The sequence below is a fragment of the Rhinatrema bivittatum genome, chromosome 5, assembly GCF_901001135.1.
Source record: "Rhinatrema bivittatum chromosome 5, aRhiBiv1.1, whole genome shotgun sequence".
Taxonomy (NCBI): Eukaryota; Metazoa; Chordata; class Amphibia; order Gymnophiona; family Rhinatrematidae; genus Rhinatrema; species Rhinatrema bivittatum.
The window spans coordinates 28,618,896-28,638,084 of NC_042619.1; the positions used below are offsets into that span (position 1 = coordinate 28,618,896).

Genomic DNA, 19,189 nt, shown 5'->3' on the forward strand with positions numbered 1-19,189 from the left:
TACGGCTTCCATTTCTGCCTTGCAGAAACGTTGAAGGCCTTGGAGCATTTTCAGAACCTCCTGGTGTCCTCAGCTCTACCCCGAGCCCCTCTTTTTCCTTCCACCCGGATTCAAGGAAGTAGAAAGGGGCAACGGATCCAATAGTCGTCTACTCCGCTGTGCCCCGGGTGTTCAGCTCGTCCTGTTGGTGCCCATCCTAGAGGACTCTGTTGGGGTGTTGAGTGTCCCGAGCTGAAGGTGAAAGGGTCCAGGTAATTGTCGAGGTTGATTACCTGGCAAAGCCCCCTGCCGCAGGCACTGTCACTATTATAGCAAGGAATTAAAGAAAAACTGGTAGCCAGCGGTTCTCATGTCACTGTGTGTGTTGTTTTTGAAGTGAGGTATTTGTAGCACGACTCCTTGGCTAGAGGTGTGCAGGCCAAAAAATGTCATTTCATGTGTAGTTTGGGGGTCGATTATCGTTGTCTTTAGTTGCGCACCCTTTGGAAAGAGTGTAAACTAAAAATGATAGAAGAAAAGAGCACAGAATTTTGTGTTTTTCCGTCATTTCATGTTGAAAACAAGAAATGACATAAACGTGGTCAGTCATTTACTCCTTGGGCTTCCTCTTGCTAGGTCACTGAATTAAGGCCAGCAGGATTTTTTTTTTTTAACCTAGAAGTTTCCTCCTCCTTTGCCTTACATTGGAAGCAGGGGTGAGATCCTGAGCCTTCATTCACAACTCCCCGAGATTCCCCTCCCAATTTGCTTTTAGTCCAGTCATGGCAGTGACCGCACTCGCCGGGGCCCCCCCGCACCAGGGCTCCATCCTGAACCTTGCTATCGTGGATCCTGAATCTGACCACTGGGTGTCGCCATTGAGCAGTGGCCAACTCCTTCCCCTTTCCCGGGGGGCTGCGGACATTGCTTCTGCCGCGTTCCCCGGCTCCGGCCGACCTGGGCAGCAGAAGACCTAAGCCAGGAATCGAACCCAAGTCCTCCCCGTGGCAGTGTACAGTTCTGCCACTGAGTGGGCCTAATAATATACATTTTTTTTATAAATTTTTATTTGTATATTTGCAGAATAGACATTTGTCGCCATTACATCAGTAATAGTTCGAGTCTCAGATTTATGTTCATGGTTTCTTTTCCTTTAGCCTTTCGGTGTAAGAGCTAAGCGTATTCCCTTATGTGCTGTACAGTGGGGGCTGGGGAGCAAAAGATTGAGCTGGTTAGTTAACCCCCTGATCCTTGGGTTAACTAATTCTGCAAGAACTGGATCATTCAATCAGAAGCCATGGGGTTGTCAAAACGAAACCTGATTCATTTTCGCTCCTCTGCCATCACGTCGTTTTCTTGCATTGTAGTGTTGAATAAAACAGATTCTGTTTTTGGTTTGGTTTTTTTTCCTCCCTCTCTCCTGCCCTTTGCCGCCCTCTCTTTATATAAACCCAGGTGATCCCAAACTGGAAGGAGCAGGAGTGGAACCCCGAAAAGCCAGAGGAGTACGCGGGGATCTTCCATTTCCATTTCTGCCGCTTTGGGGAGTGGGTGGATGTCGTGATCGACGATCGCCTCCCGACAATCCATAATCAGCTCATCTACTGCCACTCCAACGCCAAGAATGAATTGTGGTGTGCGCTGGTGGAAAAAGCCTATGCCAAGTAAGTGTTACGGCATTAAAAATGTCCAAGAGGGATGCGCACCTCCCCACCCACCCCCGTGGACATAAAAGATCGAGGCCATCCAGACGGTGAATTTTATACACCGTGCAGAGTCTCCGGAAAGCTGCCCGCAGATTGCTCACAACCAGCTATGGGACCTGCAGCTTTTTAGCGTGACTCTGCTAACCACTGCAGTTAGTATCAAGGGTAAGGGCACAGAACAAAGAACAGCATTCAGCAAGTCGGTTTTACAAATGTGAACCAGGGAAGGCTAATGTAGAAATTCTATTTGAAAGGACTTTTCCTGGGACGTGGGCCACTGATGATATTGCGTCCCCTCTGCGGATTCTTCTAAGGTTGGATTTCAGATGGTTTTCCACCCTGGTAGCTATGCACCCTAACTCGGTTAAATCGTTAGCCAAACCTTTCCCGCCCGCTCCCTGGGTATGCAGCACAGTTGCTGTTGCCCGTGCCGTGAAGGAACGGGGCCGGCTAACGCTGCATGGGGATTTCATTCTGAAATCCCTGCGCATATTACAGCGCTGAAGAAGTACCCAGGATGCTGGCCCTCATGTTTTTCAAAGAAAAGCTCCGGGAGGGGGGACCGGGTGCGGTTCTCTTGGAAAATGCACTTGTAGACCTGTGGGTAAAATGGTGGGGCCTGCAAGCAACACAGGGATTTTAGAAACTGCCCAGTACAGAAACAGATTACCATCAACTAAGCTCATTTTCCTCATTCATGATGTCATGCTGTGGAAGACTGTGCATAGCCTAAATAGATAGATATACATAATGCATACACCAGGACGTCCAAAACCTGTTCGGGGACCCCACAGCCAGTTGTATTTTCAGGATATGCTTAACAGAACGAATGGGCCGAACCTGCATGAAGCGGCAGTTCCCACCATAAGCAAAGTGCTGGGCAGACTGAATGGACCATCTGGTCTTTATCTGCCGTCGTTCCTACGTTACATGAGATGCGTTTGCATATCATGGAGACTTGGTATGTGCAAATTTTTCTCATGTGTGTTCATTGTGGATAACCTGAAAACCCGACTGGCTGTGGGGTCCCCGGGTATACACTGACCTTACTGCCAGTCAGGTGGGATGCTTTTGATGATCAGTATCGGATGTACTAAAGAATTTCTCCCGTTTTGCGTCTTTGGAGAAAATGATTATTGTATCTGCTCTAGCAGCTTAGCCACTTCTTTTGGTTTACTACATATGTTTCTTTTGGGGTGTTTGGGGGGTGGTGGGGCTCTGTTGCCGGCATGAAATTGAAAACCCAATGAGCCTGTGATTCCTGAAGGCTGAGAAAGTGGAGTTAGATAGCACACGTCCTTCAGAAAGTAGAAATGCACAACATGACGTAGGGTAGAGTTTTCTGGAAATCAGCCTCACCGTGATTCATAATGATGGGAGCGGCTAAGTAATAAAAGTTTAAAAAAAAACAAAAAAACTTTAACCTGGGGATAAAGCAAATATGAGAAATGGAAAAAAAAAAATCAGTGACTTGCTGACTTTATTTGTTGCCTTAAATTCTTTTGTTCGTACCACCCCATCAAGCAGGGATGATGATTTTGGTGTTTAATTCTCCAGCACCCGCCCACCCCCGCTGTATTAACGTGCAGCCTCTCCCTGTGCTGCTTGCTTGTCAGGTTGGCGGGTTGCTACGAAGCCCTGGATGGCGGTAACACGGCCGATGCCCTGGTGGACTTTACCGGCGGCGTCTCCGAACCCATCGAGCTGAGCGAGGGGAACTACCTCGCGGATGAGAAGAAACGGAGCGACTTCTTCGACAGGCTCCTGAAAGTCCACAACAGAGGAGGCCTCATCAGTGGTTCCATCAAAGTAAGGCGGGGAAGGTTTACCCGGTTCCGTGATGCGTAGGGTGTTCTGCGGCAGTTCCACGGTTTGGGGCCTAGCCCACGCCAAGAAAACCACATACCGTGTATATAAAGGAGCCTTTAAAAAGCATTGCTGCATTTCGTAAAACAGGATAGGTACTTTCGGGTTGCGATCAGCCTTCCCTCTGATTTTTTTTTTTTTTCCAAGGGTGGGTGAGTGTGTGTGCGCACAAGAACGTTCTCGTATGCAACGCAGCGTACAGATTTGTGCGCGGCGTTCTTTGAAATGCCGTTCCGGGTTTTTTTTCCCCCGTTTGTTCTATGTGCGGTGTCCTCCTGTGCGCGCGTACGGCTTACAGGTTGTGATACCTTTTTCTGGGTCAGCATAAGAAATGTCCAGAGATTTATTTATTTGTTTGTTTTTATATACCGGCATTCATGTAAAAACATATCACGTCGGTTTACATCTCAGATTAAGCATCGATAATTGAAATTGCATTGAAAATTAAACATTTAAAAACTAGTTAGATGTTATCCATTTTGCTTAAGATATCTAAATAAAATAAAATAAAAGAATAACTATACATTGAAAGATAAGGATACGCAGGAGTCTGAGACCACACGGGTTCCAACTTCAGTGCGTAAAGCAGACCCCTTCCCTCCACATAAGGAGAGCACTGCAAAGCCAGTGCTGTGGAACTGAAAGAAACCAGTTAAATTAAAATCTTTCGATTCAAGTTAGAAAACAGTGATGACGGGGGAAAAGCAACCACCGGCTTACACGAGATGCGGCACGTGGTCAGCTGGCCGCCCAGTAGGATCGCTTATGTCCCAGGAGACATTGATTTGATTTGTTACAAAGAGCCTTGACCCAGCCGAGCCTTAGGGGTGAAATCTTTTGAAACTCTGTCCCTCTGCTGACAGAATTACAGTACTTTCAGCCAGGAAGGACGCTTGCAATCATAATCCCCCAAACAGTTATGGTTCAGGTAGGTCAAGTGAGCAGGTGACAAGGTCTGGGGCCTGCAGGGAGACCAGTGGGGGGAAGTGCATAATTTTGTGCCTGCCGGAAAGAAGTTTTAAAGCAGTTTGACAAAAAACCAGTTTGGAAGTAAGTAGCAAAATATACGTCGCCCTGGGGGAACGTGCACTCTGCCACGGCACATCCGTGGACGTATTACAGTTCCCTTACCGATGGTCTTCAGAATACCCAGAATAGGTGGCCGTGTTGCCTCCCAGGTAAATTTGGCGCCGGCTGCATGCTGGAAAAATCTGTACCGTGGAGGGCCGGGAGCGATCATGCGCACATTCAGAGCGTCCTGCCCACCAGCCGGCACCTTCCTCTGCGTATCATGCCATCTTATTTTGTTTTTTCCTCTTCACCAGGCGACGTCGGCAGCCGACATGGAGGCGCGTCTGGACTGCGGCCTGGTCAAAGGCCACGCGTACGCGGTCACCGACGTGCGGAAAGTCCGGCTGGGTCACGGCCTGCTGGCCTTCTTCAAGTCGGAGAAGCTGGACATGATCAGGATGCGGAACCCGTGGGGGGAAAGGGAGTGGAACGGCGCCTGGAGTGACAGGTAAGACTGGGCCAAAGTCGTCTCTTTATGTGCAACTCCCTCTCCCCCGCCCACCAAAACCCCCCTGCGTATCCGGTCGAGAGTTCCCCAGTCCTGCCTGCAGAAAGCGATGCAATGAATCTGCGTGGGGCAACGAAGGCCCAGGACGGTGCTGGTGGCTTTCTGTCGGCGCCTGTGCACCCTGCTCCCGTTTCCTCGCCAGCTTTGTGACATCCGATGCCCATGTCCCATCGCAGAAAGGAAGGGGGAAACTATTTAACCGGTCCAGGAAGGTTTATTTCTTTATGTATTTTTCCCTGAACGGTTTCTCTCGTGTGACGTGAGATGGTTCATATACAGTACAGTTTCCGGCACAAGTGGCACCGCCTCTCCAGACTCACAGGGGCATCGGTTCGTCTGCCTCGTTGTAAAGCTTTATTATTGCAGAATTAAAACGCTCCAGCCTTATTTTAGGGATGAGGCTTTCATTTGTGTTGATGTGAGGTGGATAAAACCTGCAGTTGATATTTTCCGTTTCCTTTTCAATTTTAGATTTTGTTTTTGCCTGAAAAATTTTTTTTTTTTTTAATTTTTCAAAGACCATGAACACAAATTAAAACCGTTTCCTGCCGTCTAGGTAAGACTTTCACCTCCTCTTCGGCCCACTCTTGCTCCTTCCCCGGATCCTTTTTTTTAGGTACACTCCGCTAATGATACTCTGAGGCGGGGGAAACACCCTCGAGCCTGGGGAGGTGAAACGTAGACTCTTCCCGCAGCCAGCCCTTCTTTTTAGACAAAATAACAATAATAAAGGTTCTTCATGTAAAACGTCAGACTTCAATAGTGGCATGCTAGTCACAAAACCTCCTTTATGTGCACAGTCCCAGGACCTGCCTCTTCTTCCTTGGACTCCCTAAACCTGCTCCGGGCTGAAATGCTGGCAGGAGCTGACGACAGGCACTCGCTGTTCGTGACGCCCGTCGACTTTCCCCGGCCAGGCCGGTGGAGTTTCCCTGGCTCTGCTGCCAATCTCCTGTAGTCCTTCTCCTTCCAGCAGCCCCCGTTCCCAGCTCTCTCCGCACATCTTCTGGCTGGCCGTCTAAGCTGCTTTTAATTTCCATTGTTTTTCAGCTGGCCGTAGCCAGGCAGGGGGGGTTCTGCTCCCATCCTCATTCCCACAGTTGTAGGTAGGCACCCAGCATAGGCACTGAGTTGGCTTTTGCTCGCTCACTCGCTCTGTTGTGCTGTCTCCCCCTGGAGGCCATTTCCAGCCATAACTTAGTTCCTTGTTGGTGCAGGAGCCGCTGGCCCTGTCACAATCCCCTTGAAGTCATTTAGCCACACTCTTCCTCTTATGGATTACTTGTAGCCGCCTGATCTCTTCTACATTCTCACATCCACCAGTCAAGGACAATAAGAACATTTCAAGCCGTACCTTTGTTTGTTGACTCTTAGTGGCCTCTCAGCATTCTCTGGGTTGATGGATTACTCTCTTGGTGTTGCCTGCTGTTTGAAACTTGGAGCGTTCAGCATACATGCTTTTCCATCCGTGACCACCATCTGTCATGTACCTTTCTGTGTTGCACAGTGCAAGGATTTCTTTTGCTATTCCCTCATTTCTTACGTCTTTCATCCTATTTCTCCTGTTCTCTCTTGTTTTTCCCCCCCTCCTGTGGCTGTCTCATTTCCTCTTGTGGTTCTTCTCTGTCCCAGTATATCCCTTCCTGGCTTCTCTTGTGCTTCTTTTTAACTGTTGCTGCCTACCTCTCCCCCTCATTGCCAGCTAATAAGAAGATGGCACAAGTCACAGGATACCAGAAGCAAAGCCACAGCTCTTTTTGGCCACATTCCTATGAGAATGGCCTGCTCCCTCTGTAAGCTCTTTGGGGTAGGGATTGGACTGTCCTCCCCAGTGATGAGACCTAACACTCAGACATGATTTCTTTTCTTTATTTTCACCCAGTCCCTTATTTACTGATCACAACTGAGTTCATCGGCCGCCAACCGTCAAGATATTCTAGCCAGCAAAATTCAGCCAGTGAGAAAAACCCTTGCTCTCCTACACCTGCCTGGCAGCTGAGTGCCGCAGGTTTCTTAAATGGAGAATGGAGGACAGGTCCCTATGAAACTACTACTCCCAACATGCTTTGCCCCGCAGAGGTCTCTCTCCTGACGTCTGTAGCTTCCTCTAGTGGCTATCTGCCCACATTTCAGTGAAGAAATGCTTGCTCCCTCACAAATGGATATACCAGCCCTAGTAAATCACAACCCAGTTGGCATATAGCACACAGGGCTTCCCAAACTCTGGGTCAGGACCCCGAATGGGCTCACAAAACCTTCAGCTGGGGGTCACAGGTGGCCTCAAAAGGCATCCCCAGCAGCATTAGCAGTGGCAGTGGGGCATGGGTCCTGTGAGCCAGCCCGCACTCACAGGCCCTGAAGTGGCACTGCCCTCCTGGGGACTTCATGTGGTAACAGCAGGCCCCGCATAAGGAGAGATCAGGGCCGCTGCAGAGCCTGGGAGCTTGCACCGGACAACAGGTCTCGTGCACTTCGATTATTTGCGCTGCTGCCACTCGCTATATCATCTTTGGACTCTGGGAGTGTAAGGCTGTGAGCGTTCACGGGATGGCGGAGATTGCCACTGCTCCTCCTCTATCCTCACCCGCCACTGAACCTACCCAAGAAAAAAAAAAAAATGTTGCCCTCGTTGCATCCTGTCCTCTCTTCCCATTGGTTGGCTTTGGACCCAAAGGAAAAATATTGCTGCTGATCCTGGCCAGGGCTATGTTTGGAGGAGGGGCTGACTGAAGGGAGGGATCAGATGCAGGAGGAGTTGTGGAGAAGGACTGGTTGTGGAAGTTAGAGGAGGGAATGACAGAAGATGGACTGGGAAACGTAAGAGGATCTGGGGGTGAGTGGGGATCAGCTTGGGAAGGGGGTGAGAAGGACTGAAGAGGAGGAGGTGAAGCAGAGAGGGATGAGGACGGGATGAGAGGGAGGGGATGGCAGGATTAATTGGGGGTTATAAAAATGGTTTGGAGGATGCAAAAGTAACTGGAGGGGTTAGAGAGGGGATGGACTGGGAAGGTGAGAGGAGCCCGGGGGGATGTAAGAGAGGTTCGGCTGGAGGGGCGGAGGTTGAGAGAGAGGATTGACTGGAGAGGGTGGGGATTGAGGGAGGGTGAGAGAGGTGTGATTGCTGGAGGGAGACCGCAGTCATGCTGATTTTGTGTTGGTTGTCCTCTGAGGTCATGTGAATTTTCAAATGCTAAACGTTTGGGCAGCGCTGATTTAGCAGCTTTAATGTGGAATTTACCAGGACTGCAGGACTTGCCTCTTTGGTTTACGGTTGGATCCAGGCTGCCTGAGTTTAATGGCGCAGAGGAGAAGGCAGGGTCAGATTTATCACCTCGTGTTTCCTTGGATCTCCATATTTAAGATATTTGTTAGAGGGGCCTCTCTTCTGCATGTTTACTGTTAGTATACAAGTGGCACTAAATTTAGGCCTAGATTACAGTAATCTTTCCTTAAATGTATATACCGTATATTTTGCAAGTCAGAAGGGGAAGTAGATGAAGCATACCTGAGTTTAAAACAAAACGTGGTACGTTTGGACAAAACAGTGTTCGTCCTTCCTGCTCCTAAACAAGCATTTTGCTTTTTTTTTTTTTATCTCCCCCCTTCAGTTCTGAGGAGTGGCAGAAAGTGAGCAAGAGCGAAAGAGAGAAACTGGGCGTCACGGTAGATGATGATGGAGAATTTTGGTGAGTTTTTTTGCTGTTCATCATGGAAGAAAATTCCAGGACCTTCCCTACAAACGAGAAATCGCTGTAGCCTTTTTTTTTTGTTTGTTTTTACACACAAAGAGAGCGGCCCTGAAATAGGAGCGCGTGAGCTGAATTCTGCGCGCGCAGGCCTGCTGCCGCTCCAGTCCCACGTTTCCTAGCTGTGGGATGTGTTGCTGTTGGGCCCCCCCTTGGGTGGACAGCGAGCAGCCGCTCGCATCGCAATAGCTGCGGGCACAGGTTGGCAGCCTCGGCAGAGATTCCCTCGGTTCTGTAAACGGAAGTGGTCCCATTACTGCGAGACGTAGAGGCACTTGCAGTCTGCAGTCTCTGGTCCTATGTATTTAATTCATCCAAACAGCAGCAGTTCAGGATAGAGGTAATATAAAATTAACTTTGATAGGCAAAAAATGTATTGGCAGTGGGTAGTGGGGGAGAAGAAGCATTGATTTTTCAATCTCTGTGCCGCTGATGGCCGTGTAGGATGTAGTATCCACATAGAAAGTTCTGGAAAAAAAAAAAAAAACAAACCACAGTAACGCCAGTTAATATAGCGGCTTTTGTTTTTCCCCTTGAGTTTGTATCAAAACCGGGACGCCCCCAGCACCGCGCGGTGCTCTGCAGCGCCGACGCAACCCTTCACTAAACTTAAAACGCGTCGGCTCTGTCCCTTGACCGCCGCGGTTTGGCGGACGTAAATAAGGGACCGTGAGGGCATGGCCCCCTGGGTTTGCGGGCTAACGAAATAATGCGAGATTTGTTGACCCGTGACAGGATGACGTTCGAAGATTTCTGCAAACACTACACGGACCTCATCATGTGCCGCCTCATCAACACGTCTTACCTGAGCGTCCACAAGACCTGGGAGGAGGCGGTGCTGCGAGGGGCCTGGACCAGGCACGAAGACCCCTTACGGAGCCGCTGCGGGGGCTGCGTCAACAACAGGAACACGTTCCTGCAGAACCCGCAAGTAAGCTGGGAAACGCGATCGGGAACGAGCGCCAAAAAATCTTTTGCGCTTTTTTTTTTTTGTTTCGGTTAACGGGCTCTGCCTTGTGGAATCGCAGCTTCGTTAGAATCTGCCTCGACCCTGCTGGAAGCCCACGCGTGATGGTATAGAGGAGAGGGACCCGCCCCAGAGGCACTGCGGCTCCTGTCTGTTGTGGGAATTTCACAGGCTCAATGCGGGGGGGGGGGGGGGGGAGACATTTTAAAGGATCTTTCTCATAGCAGTTTGACCCATTAGCTTTCACTGGGAGCTTAATTTTAGTGTCCCCAGGTTTCTTCTACAGATATTGTAAAAGGTGAGTGGTCAATTTCTTATTTTTTTTTAACATGTTCAAGTGCAATGAACTGAATACTTAATTTAAAAAAAACAAACAAAAAAAAACCCACTTGGAATGGCTCAAATGTTGTGGAATGAGAGAATATTTCTTTGGGGACACTTTTTTTTCTGTCCCTGAAGATTTGTTCTAGAACCTGACATGGGTGCCTCTAAGAAGGGTGGGTAAGTGCTTCTGTAGATCCACATCTGGAGCATTTACAAACCCCACTCATCCTAATAAGCAGTGGTCGGTCCAAGAATCAAAGCTGGATATCCTCCCTGGCAGTGTGCTGAGCAGCCACTGTGCCCTCGGGCTAGCCACAAAAACCCAACACACTTATTTCAGTAATTAGGCAGAAGAAAGACCATTTGGTTCATGTGCCAAACTTCGATCTTTCTCGAGCTGGGGATCCCGGAGGAGGGGTAATTGAATGCTTCTGACAGGAAAACTGGAGATCTTGACGTTCATGAAAGAGATTGATGGCTATGGGATGTAGATTACAGTAAGGTCAATGGCCACAGACACCCAGCAGAAGGTTGAACCTAGGGGGAACTCTGAGTGACAGTAAATGGGTGACAAGATGAGACTAGAAAATACAGGTCAGACACACTGTTGCAGGGGTGGCAAACTCCGGTCCTCGAGAGCAGGCTGGCTTTTCAGGACATCCACAATAAATATGCATGAGATAGATTTGCATACAATGGAGGAAGTGCATGCAGATCTCTCACATGCATATTCATTGTGAATGTTCTGGAAAACCTGGTCTGGTTGTGGCTCTCAAGGACTGGAATAGGCCACTCCTGCACTATTTTATGTGCATGGGTTGTTTTTTTTTTTTTTCCTAAGATCTCCTCTAGTTTTTTTAATCTGAGAATTGGGAGGATTTTTTTTCCTATTACAGTAATTTAAAAAAACCCAGAAAACTGTTCGTGTGCTTGCCTGGTGATAGGGAAGCGGTTGTGAATTGCAGCAGGAGGATTTTGTGGCGCGCCAGATCCCACCTTGTTTAATGGCTCCTGATAAGGCAAAAGCATGGGAGCCACTGGTGGTGGTGCCGAGGTGGGTGGGGTAGGGTTTCCATCCCTCTCGTCTCCAAGAGAAAGGCACCGCATTCAGCCTTTGGAAGATGCGTTCACCCACCGAGATTGTTAGGGCGGGGTTTGAGAAGATTTAGGACTTGCTTTGCTGGTAAGTACCGGCTTACCGTTGATCTCTGGTACATTACTGTATTAACAGGGCCCTTGCGGATTTGGCCTACCATAATTGTATGGTCACGCTTTAATGCATCTGACAAAAGTCACGTTAGGCCCTCAGCGGTTAGGCTTAACCTGACCGTTGCAGCTTATAAGGATGCCCGAACTTATGCACGGTGACTGAAATGTGATGCTACTCTGGTGTTAAATAGCCTTGTTTTTGTTTTCTCAAGAGTTCTGCAGTATCTGTTCAAATGTTGTTTCATTTATTTATTTAGATTTTTATATTCTGCTTTTCGGCACTTCAAAATGCACATCAAAGCAGATTACATCTTGCCCCACAGGGCGTACAGTCTAATTTTTACCCGAGGCAGCGGAGGGTAAAGTGCCTTGCCCGAGGTCACAAGGCGCGACATTGGGATTTGAGCCCTGGTTTCCCTGGGTCGTAGTCCGCTGCTGTAACCACTAGGCCGCTCCTCTACTCCAAATAGTAGTAAAAATCTGAGCCAGAGGGGCTTTCCTCTCCATGTTCCACTGCGATCGTGCACAGGGTCACTGCTCTTTTGAATACCTTTCAAGAGCTAGGCATGCAGAAGACCAACCTTTGCTCCTTGAAGGCCTTATTCAGAGCTTTTCCCCATGATCTATGAAAAAAAAAGCCTTCATTGAAATAAGGTCCTAAATTTCTGTATCCAGAATGGCTGAAACCAGCGTCTCTTTGGACTCACGGTAGAAAGAGAGAGGTCAATGTTGCCCTGTTAGGACATGAAGGTCCAAGTCAGCATAAGCTCAGCATGGTATATCAGGATGATTAGGCTTTCAGGAAGGTAGATAAAACCCAAACATTGTAGAAGAGTCGCAGAGGCGATGTAAACCTTCCATGACCTCATTGAGTGTTTTTTTTCCTTCCAGTATGTGTTTGATGTGAAGAAGCCAGAAGATGAAGTGCTGATCTGCCTTGAGCAGAAACCAAAAAAGACCAGCCGAAAGGAAGGGAAAGGGGAAAACCTGGCCATAGGATTTGATATCTACAAGGTAAGGCCCCCCCCCCCCCCCCTCCATTCGTAGTGTTTCTTCCTGCTCCCGAGACGATGGCTTTGGAATCTCAACGTGTGATGGGTCTGCTTAGGTGGAACTGAACAGGCGGTACAGGATGCACACGCTGCAGACCAAAGTGGCCAGCTCCATCTACATCAACTCCAGGAGCGTCTTCCTGAGGTCGGACCAGAAGGAGGGTCGCTATGTCATCATTCCCACCACCTTCGAGCCTGGACTCACCGGAGAGTTCCTCGTTCGGGTCTTCACCGATGTGCCTTCAGAATGCAAGTAAGAGCTGTGCTCACTCTGTAGCTTTCCTTGGCAAGTCCTTGCTGTAACTGAAGACTTTTTATCGCAGTCCTTGTCTCTATTAAGTACAGATGTCTTTGATATCCACACCTTGACCATTTTTTTTTTTAATGTTTATCACTCCAGACTGCACTCTGCTTTCTTCGTTATGGTTTGCCCTCGGTCATGCCCTCCAATACTGGCTCGGATAATTTGCCCCAGAACTTCTGAGGGCATGACTGGCAAAGTTCATTTTTAATTTTCACCATTTACATAATTACATAAAACTTGCCTTACTGGCTCAGACCAAAGGCTGTCAAGCCCAGTATCCTGTTTCCAAGGCAGGTCACAAGTACCTGGCCGGATCCCAAGGGGTAGACAGATTCCAAGCTGCTTCCTAAGAATAAGCGGTGGATTTCTGCAACTCCACCTTAATAATGGTTAATGGATTTTTCCTCTAGGAATTTGTCCAAGCTGTTTTTAAACGCAGCTACACTAATAGCTTTCACCACATCCTCTGGCAATGAATTCCAGAGCTTAATTATGGGTTGAGTAAAAAAAATTTTTTTTTATTAGTTCTAAATATATCATTGTGTGTCCCTTAGTCTTTGTACTCTTTGAAAAAGTAAACAACCGTTCTGGCAGGGTTCTTCCACCTCCTGTCATCCCATGCACCTTTTCATTTTCTGGCCGTGTTCTTTGAACTAATCCTCGAAAATCTTCTAGAACACTTCCTTTATCTTTGCTAGAAGTCCATGTTTCTCTTCTGTGTCCTACCACTGCACTCTGAACCTGTCACCTATTTTCCCACCTCTGCCATTATTGATCTAAATAAACGTAGGCACTGCAGCGTTGGCCCTCCTCAAAACCCCGTGCAATCCCCTCACCACTGCTACATATGTAATGTTTCTCCTAGGACAAGCAGGTTGGTGGTCCTCACATGTGGGTGACATCATCCAGTGGAGCCCGGCACGGAAAACATTTGTCAGCGTTTCTAGAAGCTTTTGTGGTCTGTGGAGCTCCAACCTTTTTCAGCTTTTTCCTTGATTCCTCAAGTTTTTTTTCCGAATCCTCGCAGTCGATTCCTGACTCCCCACCCAACGGTGTCCGTCGGTCATCGACCACAAGCTGGGTGTTTTTCATGGCGTCAGCCAGTTTGTTTTTTTTTTCCTCCTTGTTGCAGAGAGCTGACCATGGACGAGCCCCCTCGCACCTGCTGGTCCGGAATATGCGGATATCCACAGCTGGTAACTCAGGTTCACGTAGTCTCTGCCGCCGGCCTGAAGGACCAAGACACCCAAGGAGGTAGCAGTTCTTCCGTGCTTCGTTGGCGAGGGATATGGGGTGGTGGCGCTCTCTCTTTTTTTTTTTTTTGTTTTGTCAAATACTGTGTGTGCCCAAAACCTTGAAAGTTAGTGCCCCTTCGGTTGTTACAGCAGTGGATAAGACAGGATGCTGTGGCTTCCCTTAATCCATTGCTGAAGTGCATTGGTGCGGTGCCAAAGGCTGGAAGAATGAATAAATAAGGCTGCTATAGTTGCTCTTGTAGCGTAATTATCAGTCAAAGATCAAGTGCTTTGCTTAGTAGCTCTGCCCAGAGCTCTCTCTCCATTATACTCTGCTGGGCGCTGTAGGCTGAACTGTGTAGGCAAATTTCAGTTCTGCCATGCAGAGAATATTCAGCCAAAAATCTAGGAGACAGTGTTAAGTGATGCTATCCCCTCAGTGAAAACTGCTTCAAGGTGTTTATTTTGTGTATTCCTTTTGTGACAGAGTGCCCTATAAAAACCCCTCAGTACACCTTAATAGACCGATCCACCTTAAGAAAGGGCATTCTGGGTGCAGGGTGTATCCTCCTGAGCAGGAATAAAGTGAGGGCTCAGATGAGAGCTAGGGAGACGGCAGCTCCTTAAACATAACCGACCTGCTGATGTGTTTTGATGACGTACTGCAAGGTAAGCAGTCTTGAATGTTGTTTAATGTGTAAAGAATAAAGTTATGAAACAGGAAAACTGGAGTCCAGACTGTGAATGTGTCCTCCAGCCAGCCATAGACCGCTCGTGCTCTGCGACACATGGTGTCAGGATGGGGATTTTCTGTGCTAAGCAACTGCCCAGGCAGAAGTCCAAACCACCTAGAAGTGTCTGAAAAGAGAGGAGCTTATAGAAAGTGTCTGCACTGGCAGGAACTCTACTTCACTGAAGGAAGAGACACACTTTTTTTTTTTTTGGGAGAAAGTATTTGCTGTAATCAGCGCACAGAGAAACACTGGTGTAAAACTTGAAAGCACAAAAATAACAGCTGAGCCCTGAACCCCAGCTTTCCCCTACTACTTTCTGTGTGGAGCCAAAGCATTATGCATAAGGAGTTCTGCTGATGCTGTTGGTGGGAGCAAGTGTGTCCAGTTCTGGTCCTCGAGGGTCACAGACGGGTTGGATTTCAGGATACCTAATGAATACCTATGAAATAAAAGGTCATTCAGTTGAGGCAGCCTGCATGCAATTCTTTCTCATGCCTAGTCAGTAGGGACTACCTGAAGGCCCATTGGAGCATTAGTTATATAAAAGGCAAGCATATCTGCCTTCCATCTTGGAGCGCCCCCTCCTCCTCCTGCCTCCAGCAGCATCCGTTGATGATGACAGAGATTTGTCGTGGAATTCATGCAATTGGGTGCGGCCGCGCTCGGCTCCCTCATGGTGGGATACATCATTTCTGCACCGTAGGCCAAATTGTTGCTTCGAGCAGTTGCGTGCCGCAGTGGGTTGCGTGCTGAGCAACTTAAATTCTTTCTTTCGTTCTTTTTGTTTTGTTCAGAAGTGCCAACGAAATGTCTTCTTTGACAAAGTGCTTTCTTTCTTTACTTCGATACAATGGCATTTTCTTCTCAAGAACATTTTTGGAGTGAACGGGGTGGATCTTTGTCTCAAGAAAAGGAGCTGGGAATGCACAGTTAGGACTTCAGCCTTGTCTAGCTTTACACTTGAAACTGGGGATGAGAACGAATAACCTGTGATCTTGAGATGGGGGTTGATCCCTTGAGCACTGGTTGCCCGATAGAGTAAATGACCATCCTGTTGATTACTGGCTGAAGAAAAGAAGGTATGTTTTAATTTGCCAGCAGGGAAGACAGCGGGTAACGGTGAGTTCGCGTTGTGCGAAGAGTGAAGGCCGTGACTCCTCAGTGGAATCTAAGCCCAATTTTAAGTCTCGAATTAAAGCAGAACCAGCCTATGTGTTGAAACGGGCGAAAGCATTGGTGGGGAATTATAGCCTTGCAGAGTGAGAGTCGGCGAAGTGACTTCAGTGTAAGATAGGAATGTTTTTAGGTAAAGAAGAAGCCAAGACTGGAGTATTAATGATTCCAGGTACATTCTGTAAGAGAATAGAAGTCCCCGTGACTGCTACCTCCGTGACTCGCAGATAAAACTCTGTCTTCACTGGTGCTTGGGAAGCAGAGAGGAGCCTTGGCAACAATCCAGCCACTTCCTAATTCAAACTGAATTGTTGGCAGGAAAATAGAAAAACCGTAAACTTGGAAATGGCCACACCGCTGATGCAAATGAGTTACTCGGGCTTGGCTCCCTACTTCCCTGAGTTAAGGTTTAGTCACGTTTACGCTTTGTGTGTTACGAGTCAAGAGAGGCTGCTTCTTTCATTTGATTTAAATTTGGGAGTACGACATGCAGACATTTTCAGATCCAATAATCTTTTTTTCAAATGGTAAGAGAGAAAAATGCACCAGACCTCCTGCAACAAACACGCTTAATGTCTATTCAAATGTTTATCAGGCCAGTTAGACTACGAATGTGGCTATCAGGAAAAAAAATCAAATTAATGGATGTCAGAATGCTATTGTGGGAACTGTTACACAACTCGCATTGCCGGCTGACACACCTGTTGAGAATCGGGGAGACTCAGTTTTGTCTGCTGTGGCTCCTTCTTGTTAAACCTCCAGTCATCACTTTGGATTCTGTTTGGATGATGATGATGTCCATTAATAAATCTGTCACATCTTTAGTCTCGCTGACCTGCTGACTTGCATAGCAATTTTCAATCTCAAGAATCTCGCCTTAGTTCTCTGGAGAAGAAGGTGCTTGAGGAAGAAGTGTCTGTTTCTAAGATTCAAGTTCATATTATTAAAGACCCATCGTCTACTTCTCGTAGAATTGAAAACAGCGAGAATTCTCTTAGATCTCATAATCTGAGAATTGTGAACTCTCCACCGATTTCTTCTGAGTTATTTTCAGTTTACTTGAAAGAAGTCTTAAAAGATCTCAGACTGCATTGCCTCCTATGGAAAAAATCTTTTTTTCCTCCAGCTCCTAAAAGATCAGTGGATAATGCTGTGATGGATGTGCCTGTTAACACAAATCCTTGAAAATTCAGATGAAGGAAATGTGATTGGCCATACTGGTGACTTTTGGGGATTTTTTTTGCAAGACCGTGATAATGTTTTTTGCCTTTATTTCCGTAATAAGGACGTTTTGTTTAACGGTCAGAAGATTGGGATGTTTCCAGGCATATCAAAAGCAACGCAGGAGCAAAGGAAGACATTGTTAGCCATGAAAGTCTCTGGAGCCATCAAACGTGCGATAACTCTTGATTCTTCCAGATTCATCTTTTTTGATCCCAGTCACCTTAAAGAATTTTTAGATGCAAGACAGGGGTTGTGATTTCTTCTTCCCCTCTAAAAGTGGAATTTTACGAATGGGCGGTTTTCTGCCATTCTGATCTGGTTTTATTTAGATTTATGCTATGGCCATTCCCTGTGGCTTTTTCCTGCTTCCCCTCCCCTATTATTGGGGTCTAATTGTGACAGATTTACATAGATGTAATTTCCTATATATTTTTTTATATTTGTCTCATTACTATGTAAATTGTCTTATTTATATATTTGATTTAAAATTTAATAAATAGTTAAAAAAACAAAAAAACCTTAGTGGATGTGTGCTGAAAATGAGCGTTGTGGGTTTTTTCCCCGGCAGCTGTATTGGTTCTGGAAATTGTGGTGATGTTGGACCAACATAAGCAGTATCCAGAGCTGATGATGATTTAGAGAAGTCTAAAAAAGGAACCCATGAAAGGTCCCTTACTCTTCTTCCTTATGTATTGTGTATGATTCCGATTGTTTTTATTTGTTTTACTTTGTAATATTTGTAATTTATTATGTATGTATACATTTTTTAAACCGCTTAGTCCTACCCAAATTGAATAAGCGGTGTACACAAAGCTTTAAATAAATAAATCATGATGATGTTTGGATAATTTCTTAATCTGGGTCCGTCCAAGGTACTGTGACCTGCGAGGAATGAGTTGTCTTTGAGAATGGGATGTAAGCACACAGTCATGTGATGCTGTTGGAGCAATTGCCTACATTAAATATGTGCCTACATGTAAACCGTTGCGATGGTATTTAACTTAGCAACGGTAAAGAAAAGTTTTTAAATAAATAAAATTGCACTGCTCAATTTACATAGAAACATGAGGGCAGAGTAAGGCTGTCTCTGGCCTATCTAGGCTGCCCATCTACATAGACTGCCCTGCTGTACAAGCCCTTCCACTCCCTCAGAGATTTTGTGTTTATCCCATGCTTTCTTGAGTTCAGATACTGTCCTTGTCTCTAGGACCTCCACCGGGAGGCCGTTCCGTGCATCCCCGCCACCCGTCTCTGTGAAGAAATATTTCCTTAGTTAGTCTGGAGTCTGTACCTTTTTTACCCTCACTCTAGAGTCTCCTTTCCATGTAAAGAGACCTGCCTCCTGTGCATTGACGCATCAGAAGTGTTTAAATGTTTTCATTAAACCTCCCCTATCTGACCTTTCTTCAAGGATTCACATGCTTAGATCTTTGTCTGTCCCCATATGCTCTAGAATGAAGACCAATGACCATTTTAGTAGCCTCCCTCTGGACCACCTCCATCCTGTTTATATCCTTTTGAAGCTGCGGGCTCCAGCACTGTACCCAGTATTCCAAGTGAGGTCTCACCAGGGACCTGTGCAGGGGCAACATCGCCTCCCTTTTCCTGCTGACCATTCCTCTCCCCATGCAGCCAAGCAGCTTTCTGGCTTTTGCCTTCGCTTTATCCAGCTGCTTGGCCACCTTAAGATCATCAGCTACAGTCACCCCCAGATCTTCTTCTTTTCTCAGAACTATGCTCCCAGACTGTACCGCTCCCTTGGGGTTTTTGCAACCGAAATGCAGGGTCCTACATTTTTTTTTTTTATTAGATCTCATCTGCCAGACCCTAGACGGTTTCTCGAAAGCCTCGCTAGATTCCTCCTCGTGTTTCCCCGCCCTTCTCGGCGTCTGCCCCATTGCAGATTTTGGTGTTATCCGCAGCGCACGCCAGAGGATGTTAGGAATGCCGCGCCCACGCCGCCTCAGCTCACGGGGGAGGGAGGGCAAGTTTTGAAGCGGTTTATGCGAGTAAATGGTCGTTTATCCATGCAAAATGAGCTTCTGAAAATTACCCGGCCTCTGACTGGGGTAAAAGAGGGGGTGGAGAGGG

The 19,189-nt window shown here is 47.1% G+C and overlaps 1 protein-coding gene across 1 annotated transcript in view; it reads left to right on the top strand.

Moving 5' to 3' along the window:
• Positions 1–19,189, top strand: part of CAPN5 (calpain 5) — a 193,196-nt gene that overhangs the window by 166,509 nt on the left and 7,498 nt on the right. The window contains exons 4-11 of the mRNA XM_029602169.1: positions 1,435–1,643; positions 3,302–3,494; positions 4,877–5,070; positions 8,739–8,816; positions 9,612–9,807; positions 12,268–12,390; positions 12,485–12,681; positions 13,865–13,986. Coding sequence (XP_029458029.1) covers positions 1,435–1,643; positions 3,302–3,494; positions 4,877–5,070; positions 8,739–8,816; positions 9,612–9,807; positions 12,268–12,390; positions 12,485–12,681; positions 13,865–13,986 — 1,312 coding nt within the window. The remainder of the gene's footprint in view (positions 1–1,434; positions 1,644–3,301; positions 3,495–4,876; positions 5,071–8,738; positions 8,817–9,611; positions 9,808–12,267; positions 12,391–12,484; positions 12,682–13,864; positions 13,987–19,189) is intronic.